Source organism: Oncorhynchus mykiss, chromosome 21 (assembly GCF_013265735.2).
Source record: "Oncorhynchus mykiss isolate Arlee chromosome 21, USDA_OmykA_1.1, whole genome shotgun sequence".
Classification (NCBI taxonomy): Eukaryota; Metazoa; Chordata; class Actinopteri; order Salmoniformes; family Salmonidae; genus Oncorhynchus; species Oncorhynchus mykiss.
Window position 1 is genome coordinate 29,692,502 of NC_048585.1, and position 16,953 is coordinate 29,709,454.

The 16,953-nt window shown below is 45.5% G+C and overlaps 1 protein-coding gene across 2 annotated transcripts in view; it reads right to left on the reverse strand.

The window, feature by feature from the left end:
- LOC110500204 (metabotropic glutamate receptor 8) overlaps positions 1 to 16,953 on the reverse strand; it is a 224,196-nt gene that overhangs the window by 38,388 nt on the left and 168,855 nt on the right. For both annotated transcript variants that reach the window (XM_021577412.2, XM_021577413.2), the window contains exon 7: positions 8,730 to 8,930. In XM_021577412.2, the coding sequence (XP_021433087.1) occupies positions 8,730 to 8,930 (201 nt within the window). The remainder of the gene's footprint in view (positions 1 to 8,729; positions 8,931 to 16,953) is intronic.

A 16,953-nucleotide genomic window follows, 5' to 3' on the forward strand; every position in this document is an offset into this window, starting at 1 on the left:
TCAGGAGCCAAACCCTTTATCGACAGTCTTGACTACTTCGCGATTGCATCGGGCAAATAAAATAAAATGGTATTTAAAAAAATATATATATATATATGTTTCTAAATACGAAGTATTCAGGCACCAATAGCACATTACGCTGCTCTTGTTCCATGCGCATATGAGCAGGTTGCGTTACGGCTGGATAGGCTGTGTTTCCGCTGTCAAAATTTGTGCCAAAAACGCTAAAACCAGATTTTGATTGGTCTTAAATATCCCCATCGGTGCAGCCTGAAATTAGCACTTTGGATCATGTTTTTAAGGACAACCCTCACAAATGTCCACCCTGCCCATCTGAGCGCAAGAGAGATGATATATCAAATCAATTCAAATCAAAATGTATTTGTCACGGGCGCCGAATAGAACAGGTTTCACCTTACAGTGAAATGCTTAATTACAGGCTCTAACCAACAGTGCAAAAAGGTTATTAGGTGAACAATAGGTAAGTAAAGAAATAAAAACAACAGTAAAAAGACAGTTAAAATAACATTTGCTAGGCTATATAAAGTAGTGAGGCTATATACAGCCACCGGTTAGTCGGGCTGATTGAGGTAGTATGTACATGTAGGTATGGTTAAAGTGACTATGGGTATATGATAAACAGAGAGTAGCAGTAGCGTAAAAGAGGGGTTGGTGGGTGGCGGGACACAGTTTGTTGGTGATGTGGACACCAAGGAACTTGAAGCTCTCAATCTGCTCCACCACAGCCACGTCGATGAGAATGGGGGCCACAGCCACGTCGATGAGAATGGGGGCGTGCCCGGTCCTCCTTTTCCTGTAGTCCACAAGCATCTCCTTAGTCTTGGTTTACAAGACAGGTAAGTTGCTGAACCTGGTGTTAGGGCTGGTGCATCAGTTTCTACATGACAAAACTGCAAACTCTCTGTGTGGGCACGTTGGTTGCATTAGACACGTGTAATGTCCCTGTCCAGGAGCAGACCTCGTAACAGGCCTAGTTCCTGTAACACACTCTAGAGGCAGTGTATAAACTTGACCACTAGGATGCGTCCCAAATTGAACCCCTCTTCCCTATATAGTGCACTACTTTTGACCAGGGCCTCGTGCACTACATTGTGCCATTTGGGACGTAGCCCTAGACTATCGTATTCATCAGAGCAGAAGTGGTGGGACACACTGGTCCTCGGAAGCTGCAGCTGCACGTCACTTCCTTCACATGAGAGACCGGTTGAGACATAAAGATGTCTTTTGATATCTGTCCTACAAAGTGGACACAGACCTGTTGTGGCTATTTCTCTGCGTTTACTTCAGCTGCTCATTGAAAACTGAGTCACAACAGCCCGACAGCAACTGAAATGAGATTTTCTCGGCCAATAATAGTCCCTAAATGTGTTACTTTACAGAGCGTCGTCACAACGACTTACAGTACTAGAGGGGATGTTGTTGGTCGGCAACAACAGAACAGGACGTTCTAGATAAGAGAGGGACTCGGTCTGAGTTGAGATTGATATCTTGCTTGCATTCTGAGTCAATCCCTCCATGGTGATGACCGGTGATGGACCAGGACAATAAAGGAGAGAGAAACAGAAAAGAGCTACACAAAAGGGAAAACATCATCATCATTGACCCGAATCTGACGTATCATGTTTTTGGTATAAGAAAAAGGAAATATCTGCAGCATGCCTACACGTATGAATAAAACTATGCAAACTCATCCAATGGCCTCTAGATAGAATCAAGTGATAGCACAACGTCTGAAGTGGGCCTCTTAATAAGTGAGTGCTCGACATGTGACAAAGCACACGTCCTAAATGACACCCTATTCCCTTAATAGTGCACTACTTTATAGGGAGTGCCCTATATAGGGAATAGGGTGCCATTTGGGACAGATAAAGAATGTCATTTAGATGACTGTGGAGACAATAGAGGGTGTAGAGACTCAAGCTGAACAGAACAGAATAACCGGTATCAGATGCAGTCTGCACGGTGTAGCGTGTGATTGCAGCTACAGGCACTGTTCCTTATTGTCTTCGTTCCCCTGGATCTGCAATGCACCACCATCTGGGTGTGCATGTGTGTCTGGGTGTGTGTGAGAGGGAAACAAGAGAAATAGGTGGGAGAGGGGAGAAGTGGAGAGATGGAGGGAGGCAGAGACAGATGGAGAGAGAGAAGTAGGGGAGAAAAGGAGAGAAAAAAGAGAGGGAGAATGAGAGATAATGAGAAGATAAAGGAGAGTGGGAGTGGGGCAGAGAGAAGGAGGGAGGGGAGGAGAGGGAGGGATAGAGCTAGGAAGTGTGTGAGCAGGATGGTGCTCTCTCCATCAGCATGAGTTTCTGTCGGAGTCAGAGAGCACATCGATAACACCTGAACACTGCAGGGAAGGAGGGATATCCACACACACTGGGGGTCAGTGGAGGGGTCATCCAAGTGTCCAATCTCATGCTGCTGAGAAAGGTTAGATCCTCTGGCAGGGTTCGGTGGGGAAGGATCATTAATAAGTGCACCGGCGCGCGCGCGTGTGTGTGTGTGTGTGTCTGCATGAGATATTTCCACGCCTGGTGTGTGTTTTCCCTAGATTGTTCTGAAGCCTCACTACTGAATTAGGCTCATCCTCTCGCTGGATTGATTTTCCGCCTGTGTCGGTAAGCAGGGGGATTGTGGCCTATCTGATCTGCACAGCTCCTCTAAGTTGAATTTGATTGGTATGGATCCCTGGCCCCCCCCTCCATGTCAAGGGCACTGTGGATGGTCCGACTCAATGCCCTCCTAACGGGTGCAGATGAGCTGCATACTAAACTACAACAAGGAATGTGACCCTAGTCATAGACTGTTCTCTCTGCTACCGCACGGCAAGCGGTACAGGAGCGCCAAGTCTTGGCCCAAGAGGCTTCTGAAAAGCTTCTACCCCCAAGTCATAAGACTCCTGAACATTTAATCAAATGGCTACCCAGACTTTTTTGCACCCCTCCCCCTTCTAAGCTGCTGCTACTCTGTTATTATATCTGCATAGTCACTTTAATAACTCTACCTACATGTACATATTATCCTCAATTACCTTGACTAACCGGTGCCCCCGCACATTGACTCTGTACCGGTACACCCCGTATATAGCCTCGCTATTGTTATTTTACTGCTGCTCTTTAATAATAATTATTATTATAAAAGTTATTAAAAAAAATGTTTTAACTGCATTGTTAGTTAAGGGCTTTTAAATAAGAATTTCACTATAAGGCCTACACCTGTTGTATTCGGATAAATAAGATTTGATTTGAATAGAAGTGCGCTCTGCTGACGTACAACTGACTTAAAGTCTCTCGTCTTTCCGTCTCTCGCTCGCTCACGAACACACACACACACACACACACGTAACTTTATCCAATAACGGCCCTAAACACGCTACTGTATGCCAGACATGATGTGCTATAAGAAGGTGTAGCTGAGCAACACTAAACAACATGAGTCTACAACATGGGATCAGTCCCCAGCAAAAAACACATTCCCTCCTCTGGTATCATTCCTATTAACCTCCTGTTGAACTCCAGAGGGGCAGAAATCGATACAAACACAACATGCTGCTTCTCTGTGTAGTTAGCTTGAAAGCATCCCGTCGAGTAGCCCCGGGCCTGTTGAAGACGAGATACTAGATGTAAACAACGTCAACAGCCCTACAGCAATTCATCTTGTGCCTCTCGGCATTGAAAAACTAGCAGCAGTCAATAGAGAGAAGATTTACTGATCTCTAGTAAGTAGTCTGGTAAAGTGCAGTTTGTCAGGCCCGCTCTCTGCTCCGTGCCCTTCTACATTCATCTCAGTCAAGTGGGCAGTGACATTTAGCTCTATTAAGGGAGGTTACTGTCTAGAATGGTGGTGAAGTACTATGTTACCAGTGGCTTTAGTATTCATCGGGGCTAGAATGGCCATAGTAGGACTTGAACCAGCAACCTTGTGTTTATCAGCCCAATATCTTAGCTATCACTGCCAAGAGATCCAAAGCCTCAGCGAAAAATATGTAAGCCCAACATGCAACAATGTCAATGATTTTACTGAGTTACAGTTCATACTGTATGAAGAAATCAGTCAATTGAAATAAACTCATTAGGGAGCTGGCCCAGCCAATCAGAAATAGTTTTCCCCACAAAAGAGCTTAGATAAGATAAGATCAGCGTCAACTCACCATCAGTACGACCAAGAATATGTTTTTCGCGACGCGGATCCTGTGTTCTGCCTTTCACCCAGGACAACGGAATGGATCCCATACAGCGACCCAAAAAAACGACTTCTGGTCAGACTCCGGAGACGGGCACATCGTGCACCACTCCCTAGCATCCTTCTCGCCAATGTCCAGTCTCTTGACAACAAGGTTGATGAAATCCGAGCAAGGGTAGCATTCCAGAGGGACATCAGAGACTGTAACGTTCTTTGCTTCACGGAAACATGGCTCACTGGAGAGACGCTATCGGGGGCGGTGCAGCCAGCGGGTTTCTCCACGCATCGCGCCGACAGAAACAAACATCTTTTGGGGCGGGGGCGTATGCCTTATGGCTAACGAGACATGGTGTGATGAAAGAAACATACAGGAACTCAAGTCCTTCTGTTCACCTGATTTAGAATTCCTCACAATCAAATGTAGACCGCATTATCTACCAAGAGAATTCTCTTCGATTATAATCACAGCCGTATATATCCCCCCCAAGCAGACACATCGATGGCTCTGAACGAACTTTATTTGACTCTTTGCAAACTGGAATCCATTTATCCGGAGGCTAAATTCATTGTTGCTGGGGATTTTAACAAGGCTAATCTGAAAACAAGACTCCCTAAATTGTATCAGCATATCGATTGCACAACCAGGGGTGGAAAAACCTTGGATCATTGTTACACTAACTTCCGCGACGCATTTAAGGCCCTGCCCCGCCCTCCTTTCGGAAAAGCTGACCACGACTCCATTTTGTTGATCCCTGCCTACAGACAGAAACTAAAACAAGAGGCTCTCACGCTGAGGTCTGTCCAACGCTGGTCCGACCAAGCTGACTCCACACTCCAAGACTGCTTCCATCACGTGGACTGGGACATGATTCGTATTGCGTCAGATAACAATATTGACGAATATGCTGATTCGGTGTGCGAGTTCATTAGAACGTGCGTTGAAGATGTCGTTCCCATAGCAACGATTAAAACATTCCCAAACCAGAAACCGTGGATTGATGGCAGCATTCGCGTGAAACTGAAAGCGCGAACCACTGCTTTTAATCAGGGCAAGGTGACTGGTAACATGACCGAATACAAACAGTGTAGCTATTCCCTAAGCAAGGCTATCAAACAAGCTAAGCGTCAGTACAGAGACAAAGTAGAATCTCAATTCAACGGCTCAGACACAAGAGGCATGTGGCAGGGTCTACAGTCAATCACGGACTACAAGAAGAAATCCAGCCCAAATAACTTTTTTGTCCGCTTTGAGGACAATACAGTGCCACTGACACGGCCTGCAACGAAAACATGCGGACTCTCCTTCACTGCAGCCGAGGTGAGTAAGACATTTTAGTAAGACAAAACGTGTTAACCCTCGCAAGGCTGCAGGCCCAGACGGCATCCCCAGCCGCGCCCTCAGAGCATGCACAGACCAGCTGGCCGGTGTGTTTACGGACATATTCAATCAATCCCTATACCAGTCTGCTGTTCCCACATGCTTCAAGAGGGCCACCATTGTTCCTGTTCCCAAGAAAGCTAAGGTAACTGAGCTAAACGACTACCGCCCCGTAGCACTCACTTCCGTCATAATGAAGTGCTTTGAGAGACTAGTCAAGGACCATATCACCTCCACCCTACCCGACACCCTAGACTCACTCCAATTTGCTTACCGCCCAAATAGGTCCACAGACGATGCAATCTCAACCACACTGCACACTGCCCTAACCCATCTGGACAAGAGGAATACCTATGTGAGAATGCTGTTCATCGACTACAGCTCGGCATTCAACACCATAGTACCCTCCAAGCTCGTCATCAAGCTCGAGACCCTGGGTCTCGACCCCGCCCTGTGCAACTGGGTACTGGACTTCCTGACGGGCCGCCCCCAGGTGGTGAGGGTAGGCAACAACATCTCCACCCCGCTGATCCTCAACACTGGGGCCCCACAAGGGTGCGTTCTGAGCCCTCTCCTGTACTCCCTGTTCACCCACGACTGCGTGGCCACGCACGCCTCCAACTCAATCATCAAGTTTGAGGACGACACAACAGTGGTAGGCTTGATTACCAACAACGACGAGACGGCCTACAGGGAGGAGGTGAGGGCCCTCGGAGTGTGGTGTCAGGAAAATAACCTCACACTCAACGTCAACAAAACTAAGGAGATGATTGTGGACTTCAGGAAACAGCAGAGGGAACACCCCCCTATCCACATCGATGGAACAGTAGTGGAGAGGGTAGCAAGTTTTAAGTTCCTCGGCACACACATCACAGACAAACTGAATTGGTCCACTCACACAGACAGCATTGTGAAGAAGGCGCAGCAGCGCCTCTTCAACCTCAGGAGGCTGAAGAAATTCGGTTTGTCACCAAAAGCACTCACAAACTTCTACAGATGCACAATCGAGAGCATCCTGGCGGGCTGTATCACCGCCTGGTACGGCAACTGCTCTGCCCACAACCGTAAGGCTCTCCAGAAGGTAGTGAGGTCTGCACAATGCATCACCGGGGGCAAACTACCTGCCCTCCAGGACACCTACACCACCCGATGTTACAGGAAGGCCATAAAGATCATCAAGGACATCAACCACCCGAGCCACTGCCTGTTCACCCCGCTATCATCCAGAAGGCGAGGTCAGTACAGGTGCATCAAAGCTGGGACCGAGAGACTGAAAAACAGCTTCTATCTCAAGGCCATCAGACTGTTAAACAGCCACCACTAACATTGAGTGGCTGCTGCCAACACACTGACACTGACACTGACTCAACTCCAGCCACTTTAATAATGGGAATTGATGGGAAATGATGTAAAAATATCACTAGCCACTTTAACAATGCTACCTTATACAATGTTACTTACCCTACATTATTCATCTCATATGCATACGTATATACTGTACTCTATATCATCGACTGCATCCTTATGTAATACATGTATCACTAGCCACTTTAACTATGCCACTTTGTTTACATACTCACCTCATGTATATACTGTACTCGATACCATCTACTGTATCCTGCCTATGCTGCTCTGTACCATCACTCATTCATATATCCTTATGTACATGTTCTTTATCCCCTTACACTGTGTATAAGACAGTAGTTTTGGAATTGTTAGTTAGATTACTTGTTGGTTATTACTGCATTGTCGGAACTAGAAGCACAAGCATTTCGCTACACTCGCATTAACATCTGCTAACCATGTGTATGTGACAAATAAGATTTGATTTGATTTGATTTACAGACAGAAATACTCAGTTTCATCAGATGTCCGGGTAGCTGTTCTCAGATGATACCGCAGGTGAAGAAGCCAGATGTGGCTTGGTTACAGGTGGTCTGCGTTTGTGAGTCCGATTGGACGTACTGCCAAATTCTCTAAAACGACGTTGGAGGCGGCTTATGGTAGAGAAATTAACATTCAGTTCACTGGCAACAGCGCTGTTGGACATTCCTGTAGTCAGCATGCCAATTGCACGCTTCCTCAAAGCTTGAGACATCTGTGGCATTGTGTTGTGTGACAAAACTGCACATTTTAGAGTGGCCTTTTATTGTCCCCTGTACAAGGTGCACCTGTGTAATGATCATGCTGTTTAATCAGCTTCTTGACATGCCACACCTGTCAGGTGGATTGATTACCTTGGCAAAGGATAAACGCTCACTAACAGGGATGTAAACACATTTGTGCACAGAATTTGATGGTGGTGGCAGCATGCTGTGGGGATGATTTTCAGCGGCAGGGACTGAGAGACTCATAAGGATTGAGGGAAAGATAAACAGAGTAAAGTACAGAGAAATCCTTGATGGAAACCTGCTCCACAGCGCTCAGGACCTCAGACTGGGGCAAAGGTTCACCTTCCAACAGGACAACGACCCTAAGCACACAACCAAGACAATGCAGGAGTGGCTTCGGAGACGAGTCTCTGAAGGTCCTTGAGTGGCCCAGCCAGAGCCTGGACTTGAACCCGAGAGACTTGAAAATAGCCGTGCAGCGACGCTCCCCATCCAACCTGACAGAGCTTGAGATGATGTAAATGTGATATTTCAGCTTTTTATTTGTAATACATTTGCAAAATCTCTAGAAAACCTGTTTTTGCTATATCATTATGGGGTATTGTGTGTAGATTGATGAGGGGGGAAAAACTATTTAATCAATTTCAGAATAAGGCTGTAACGTAAAACAAAATGGGGTCTGAATACTTTCCGAACGCAATATATAGAAAACGATGTGCACATAATAAGGTACAGAACAGATTCATGTAGTATGCCATTAGCACTAGGGGGAATCAAAATGAGGCCAAAATGGGGCAAAAAGTCAATCATTTCACTAACTACTTCATGAACTAAAGTAACCCCTGTAATCAAAGCTTATCGCATGTTCAAGATGTCCTCTGATAAGGAGTGGGGAGAAAGTTAAAGGAAACATGGATACGGTGGGTGTGATGAGGGAGTGGTGTGGGACTTGGAGTTGAAGTTGATGTTGAGGAAGTGGCTGAGCAGTGTGTGTGTGTGTGTGTGTGTGTGCGCGTGCGCGTCCATGCTCTACTTGCCATTAAAGTTGACAGCTCTGATATGGCTGAGTAGTTCCTTGCCGTCGATGTTGGCCATCTTTGGGCACAGGCCTGGGTATCCATAGCAGAGTTCCCGGTGCATCCGGTGCAGGGCATGGGCCATAGCATACACGGCATCCATCACAAACTGCACCTTCCCCTCCTGCTCGTAGCTCGAGTCCCGACCAACCTTCTCCAGACCTGGGCGAGAGGAGGGAAACCGATGGACAGTTAGCTACACTGTGGAGGAAGACATCCAAGTGTCTATTTGTCAAAGATGCAAAATGTACAACATTACATTATTTCCGGGAGAGAGAAAACACTGATCGTGGTCCCACTGTTCTTAAACAAACACAAACATCTTTCGGTACCGGTGATGTTGTTTTATTCAGTTGAGCATACACACAGTGACACACAGTGACACACAGTGACACACACACACACACACTTTACTTCTAACGCAGTCGAATGTGTGCTTAGGTAACAGATAGCATCATTAGCATCATTAGCTCATAAAGAGGCGAAAGCACAAACTCCTTCATCCATAAACATGAAAAATCACTAATTGATTATGATGCCTTTCTACCGTTTTTATCAAAGTTATTAAACCGGAACGGCAACAGAAAATGGAAAAGGGTGAATTTTCAGAAGCAACTAATTTTTTATTGAATTCTTTCAGCTTATAACTCAGCTTTTTCCTCAGTACAAGCCTTCTGGGGGGAGAAAAAGCAAAAAGATTGTAAATAAAAAAAACATGCCCGGGCTAGGTGAATTAAGAAGAGTCTTCAATCAATACGCGTGTCTGTGTAGAATTAATAGGCTCAGGAGAAGGAAATCCAATTGAGTTTTATAGCGGCTTCCACACAGCAGGCAAGTCGCACGTGAAGGTGATGCATTAGCAGGAGCAGGACACACACACACAAACACACACACACACACACCTGGTTATTCCATATGAAGGATACGGTCCAGTAAAAGGTATGGATGCTGACTTCCCAAGAGACCAACTAAGAAGGACTTTGTGGGCCCGCATACGTCACCATAGAAATCATCCTCAACAGTTAAAAGCCACTCAAAGCAGAAGTACTGCTTCACCCAAGGTCCGGAGCAATCCAGTCCATCACTGAGTAATCCCACCAGGTGTAGGCACTGACTACAGAGGAACTGACTCAGTTTATCCCAAATGGGCTCTGCGAGTTTATCCTAATCGGAGAGAGCTCCCAGTGCCTTGAGCTTATAACATAAAGAAGCAGTACTCTGACATAACTCAGGCCAGTAAAGAAACACTGGGGACAGGCGCTGAGCCATCAGACTCAATCTGAATCCTATCCTGGCTTTGACTTGACAAGCTGGAGAGATAGCTACTGTATCACTACGAAGCCCCAGGCACACAGCATAAACCCCACAATCACAATCACACACACACACACACACACACACACACACACACAGCAGGCTTACAGTCCAGCCAACCATATAATCACCCTTTTGAGCTCCTAATAAAGAAAATTGCATCCATCTCAACTCAGTGCATAGGGTGCATCCTATTTCCTATATTGTGTACCCATAGGGCTCTGGTCAAAAAGTAGGGCACCATATAGGGAATAGGGTGCCATTTCAGGCACAAGCATGGAGGACTAGATACCTTCTCCATTCCCTCTACGGTTGGTGGAGCTACTGCCGTTACCTGAAACAATGCTTTTACATTTCCTTCAATTGCATCATTACAGTTAATTCCCTCCCTATCTGACTGGCTGGCAGGGTGAGGTGCAGCAGTCGTCATGTGTACTGTCTGTCTGTCCTCGTCTGTCCCAGCCCTGTCACACACACGTATGCACGCATCTACACATGTACAGTAAATACAGGGCACATACATATGCACACACTCACTCTCTCTCGCACACACACACTGCAGCCGTTCCCTTCCCCATCACAATCACTGTCAGCTCAGACGATGGCAGCCCCAGCCCTGCTAAAGGAAGTTTGCCCGTTCTGCTGTGCTTTAATAATCTGGGAGAACACAGGCGGAAGGCAGGGAGAATTTGCATAGCTCATTGTGACTGTGTAATAATAAGCCTGGCTGTAGAGGCAGATGTTTGTTCTCTTACAAACTTGCACACACACACACACACACACACACACGCACGCACACACACGCACACGCACGCACACGCACGCACACGCACACAGAAACGTGCACAGTCACGCACCCACACACACATAAACAGCATGCTAGCAGTTACCATACACTTCCAGTCATTGCGCTAACGCTAGTTAGCAACTTCCTTCAAACTACATGCAGAGACAAAAATTGTAACCACAAGTTCATCTGACTGGTTTATCTGACTCTCATTACCAAAATCCTGAAGTATCCCTTTAACTCTGCAAAGCTGCGGCTATCCCACCAACCAGAAGGGTCTCATACCTGCAGTGCTCTGAGATGAGGGTTCATTTAGAAAAGACACATCCAAACAATCTACCTGGTCTGTCATCAGCAACCAATCAAAGGTGATGTGTTTATAAGTGAAGCAGGTCAACCTGTATTCAGTACAATGCGGCCATCAGCACTTTTCACTGCAAAAGCAACCATCCGTACCACAAAGCAAACAGTACAGGACAGGATTGACTTACTTCAGGACCTAAATTCATAATGTAGTCGTCTCGGAGTAGGAGTGCCGATCTAGGATCAGTTCTGCCTTTTAGATCATAATGAATAAGAGTACATGGACAGGGAGGATGTTATCCTAGATCAGCAGGACTCCTACTCTGAGACGCTTCCCTTTCCAGGTCTCTGAGAAGGAGATGCCACTTAACACAAGATTACCTCACCTTTATCAACATCATGCATTGACAAACACCAATGCTGAATATTTTTACAAGACATAGATTACCCACACACACATCAGGACATAGATCACCCACACACACACACACATATCAGAACATAAACAACCCCCCACACACACACATATCAGGACATAAACAACCCCCACACACACACATATTAGGACATATTAGGACATAAACCCCCCCCCCCCACACACACACACACACACATCAGAACATAAACAACCCCCCCCCCCCCCCCCCCCCCCTAACACACACACATATCAGGACATAAACAACCCCCCCACACACACATCAGGACATAAACAACTCCCACACACACATATCAGGATATAAATCACACACACACACATATATCTATCAGGACATAAATCACCAACACACACACATATCAGGACATAAACAACACCCACACACACACATATCAGGACATAAATCACCCCCACACACACACACATCAGGACATAAATCCCCCCCCCCCCCCCCACACACACACACACACACAACAGAACATAAACAACCCCCCCCCCCCCCCCCCCCTAACACACACACATATCAGGACATAAACAACTCCCACACACACATATCAGGATATAAATCACACACACACATATATCTATCAGGACATAAATCACCAACACACACACATATCAGAACATAAACAACCCCCACCCACACACACATATCAGGACATAAATCACCCCCACACACATCAGGACATAAATCCCCCACCCCCCCCCTCCCCACACACATCAGAACATAAACAACCCCCCCACAAACACATATCAGGACATAAACAACCCCCACACACACATATCAGGATATAAATCACACACACACACATACACATATACATATATATATATATATATATATATATATATATATATATATACACAGTGCCTTGCGAAAGTATTCGGCCCCCTTGAACTTTGCGACCTTTTGCCACATTTCAGGCTTCAAACATAAAGATATAAAACTGTATTTTTTTTGAGAAGAATCAACAACAAGTGGGACACAATCATGAAGTGGAATGACATTTATTGGATATTTCAAACTTTTTTAACAAAACAAAAACTGAAAAATTGGGCGTGCAAAATTATTCAGCCCCTTTACTTTCAGTGCAGCAAACTCTCTCCAGAAGTTCAGTGAGGATCTCTGAATGATCCAATGTTGACCTAAATGACTAATGATGATAAATACAATCCACCTGTGTGTAATCAAGTCTCCGTATAAATGCACCTGCACTGTGATAGTCTCAGAGGTCCGTTAAAAGCGCAGAGAGCATCATGAAGAACAAGGAACACACCAGGCAGGTCCGAGATACTGTTGTGAAGAAGTTTAAAGCCGGATTTGGATACAAAAAGATTTCCCAAGCTTTAAACATCCCAAGGAGCACTGTGCAAGCGATAATATTGAAATGGAAGGAGTATCAGACCACTGCAAATCTACCAAGACCTGGCCGTCCCTCTAAACTTTCAGCTCATACAAGGAGAAGACTGATCAGAGATGCAGCCAAGAGGCCCATGATCACTCTGGATGAACTGCAGAGATCTACAGCTGAGGTGGGAGACTCTGTCCATAGGACAACAATCAGTCATATATTGCACAAATCTAGCCTTTATGGAAGAGTGGCAAGAAGAAAGCCATTTCTTAAAGATATCCATAAAAAGTGTCGTTTAAAGTTTGCCACAAGCCACCTGGGAGACACACCAAACATATGGAAGAAGGTGCTCTGGTCAGATGAAACCAAAATGGAACTTTTTGGCAACAATGCAAAATGTTATGTTTGGCGTAAAAGCAACACAGCTCATCACCCTGAACACACCATCTCCACTGTCAAACATAGTGGTGGCAGCATCATGGTTTGGGCCTGCTTTTCTTCAGCAGGGACAGGGAAGATGGTTAAAATTGATGGGAAGATGTATGGAGCCAAATACAGGACCATTCTGGAAGAAAACCTGATGGAGTCTGCAAAAGACCTGAGACTGGGACGGAGATTTGTCTTCCAACAAGACAATGATCCAAAACATAAAGCAAAATCTACAATGGAATGGTTCAAAAATAAACATATCCAGGTGTTAGAATGGCCAAGTCAAAGACCAGACCTGAATCCAATCGAGAATCTGTGGAAAGAACTGAAAACTGCTGTTCACAAATGCTCTCCATCCAACCTCACTGAGCTCGAGCTGTTTTGCAAGGAGGAATGGGAAAAAATTTCAGTCTCTCGATGTGCAAAACTGATAGCGACATACCCCAAGTGACTTACAGCTGTAATCGCCGCAAAAGGTGGCGCTACAAAGTATTAACTAAAGGGGGCTGAATAATTTTGCACGCCCAATTTTTCAGTTTTTGATTTGTTAAAAAAGTTTGAAATATCCAATAAATGTCGTTCCACTTCATGATTGTGTCCCACTTGTTGTTGATTCTTCACAAAAAAATACAGTTTTATATCTTTATGTTTGAAGCCTGAAATGTGGCAAAAGGTCGCAAAGTTCAAGGGGGCCGAATACTTTCGCAAGGCACTGTATATATATATATATATATATATATATATATCAGGACATAAACAACCCCCCCACACACACATATCAGGACATAAATCACCCACACACACATATCAGGACATAAATCACACACACACACACACACACACACACACACACACACACACACACACACACACACACACCAGGACATAAACAACCCCCACACACACACATATTAGGACATAAATCACCCCCACACCCACATATCAGGACATAAATCACCCACGCACACACATATCAGGACATAAATCACCCACGCACACACATATCAGGACATAAATCACCCACACACATATCAGGACATAAATCACCCCCACACACACATATCAGGACATAAATCACCCACACACACATCAAAAACACTGCATGTTTTATAATAGAGTGGTAGAGATCCAACAGTCTGAGTGGTTTGACAGGCCGATGCTAGCATGGTAATAGGCTAAGTGCTATGATTTATCTGTAGGGAACAATATGGCACCTTAAGCAGTGATTGATGGCAACACGGCTGACAGAGGACCTAATGATTTAAACAAGCTTCTCAATTAAACGTCAATTAGGATTGCAAATTCAATCCCCCCCCCCTCTCTCTCTGACAACTCTCTCTCTCTCTCTTTCTTTCTCTCTCTCTCTTCACCACACAAAGCCTTTCCATTTGTTCAACACAGGGCACTTTCCCCACTTTATAAATATGTAAATTATATATTATAATTAGAAAGAGAAAGTCTTTTATAATAATTACAAATGAAACACCACACACATTCAGATGGTGATGAATATATTATCATAAAGGCATGAGATTAACACAGCATTCATTTATCACACACATCCTGAACACGTCAGGATCCAGCTGACAAGATTGAGAGAACATGCCCAGGGTACTGCTCCCCATTCACACACACTGTAAAGACACAAACACACACACAGGCACACACACACAAATGTATGCACAAACATAATGTACACTGTACACTCATAAACGCTTACATGTATGCATGTGCGGACTGACTGACACATGATACATCTCCAGCCCTAAACCAACACCTGCTCGTATCTCATCTGACACACACACACACACACATATAGAGAACAGGTACACCCACATACCTGCGTACGTTTGCTTTCTCAATTTCACAAAAATTAACCAGCAACTTACATCCACAACTCTTCTCCAACATCTTTTCGCTTTCCCTTAAAAAGTAAAGTGCCTATCCGCCAAGACAGGCATGAACAATCAATAGGCCTAAATATATAGATACTGACAACAGTGATCTTGAGCCAAGCATTAAACCATGGTATGAGTATTCTTCATCACGTTCCACACCAGTAAAGACGGTATAAACCCGGCTGTTAAGTAATCATCAGAGGGGGAAAATGTCCCTGTGACTGGAGCTAGGGTTTGGGGTAGTGTTGGAAGAGAGAGATAAGATAATTAATGACTCAGACATTGCCAGTGACAAAGTCCATTCATATTTACTGATCAATTCCTCTCCTTCACCTCACGTCCGAACTGAGGCTTCGCAGAAGATGGAGAGAGAGAGTGACAGAGAGGAGCAGAAACGTTAAGACGAGAGACTGAGAAAGAGAGTGGAGGAAAGGAGAGAATGGAGGAGGAGGAAGTGGTGCTATTGTTAAAAGTAAGCTGGACCGTGAAAACGTATTACTGGAGTAACGGTTGTTCTCCCAAACTCATGTCACAGGCCCAGCACAAGCAGGCTGTGTTTGTGTGCGTTTATGTGTGTGTGTCTGAGGGCACCTGAGACTCTGACATCAATCTAACAGGTACAAGCTCAGTGGGGCAGCCAGGCACAGACACACTGGTGTGCAGTCAAGCCAGGTCCTCTGAGGGCTGCCAGTTGTCCCTGTTGTGACTAATTAAGCTGTGTTTAGTTTAATGAAGATCAGACAGGTCACATGGTGCTAGCACAGATGCTTACCTGGAGAGAACCGACAGAGAGTCTCTCTCTCTCTCTCTCTCTCTCTCTCTCTCTCTCTCTCTCTCTCTCTCTCTCTCTCTCTCTCTCTCTCTCTCTCTCTCTCTCTCTCTCTCTCTCTCTCTCTCTCTCTCTCTCTCTCTCTCTCTCTCTCTCTCTCTCTCTCTCTCTCTCTCTCTCTCTCTCTCTCTCTCTCTCTCTCTCTCTCTCTCTCTCTCTCTCTCTCTCTCTCTCTCTCTCTCTCTCTCTCTCTCTCTCTCTCTCTCTCTCTCTCTCCGTGTGTCAGCGGCACTAGAGCAGCCAGGCTGATAGGAGAGTGGTGTTGGTGGCAGCAGTGGTCTCCTAGTATCGAAGGATTATTCAGAGGTAACACTGATGGATGGATGTCCTGCTGAACACACTGTGACGGCCCTGCCTGCTGCAGTCAGCTCTGCTACCCATCTACGACGAGAGTAATGGACACACACACACGCATTTAAGAGCGCACACACATGCACGCATGCACGTGTACACAGACACACTAAGCCAACACAAGCACAACTATAGTAAGAAAGAGTTTAAACCAGAGCCCCATGTCATCCATTGAGGGTGAGTTGACACACAGTATAGGCCGGCACACGTGATCATTGGACTAAACGAGGAGAAGGAGTAGGGCGAAACGGAGCCTGGGTCTTAATTAGAGAGCTCTAGCAGATGGCAGGGTGGTGGTGACTGCGAAAGAACACAGACACTCCTCTGCTCATAACTTGCTGCTTCAAGGATGATTTTTTATCGTACACAGGGTCTTAATGGAGAACTGTGGCAGCACTGCATTCCACATAAACACCCACTGCGAGGTAAGGGTGCTTCATCCTTCAGCCTCACAGAGGTGAACCAACAAACGTGTTCCCTTTCTAT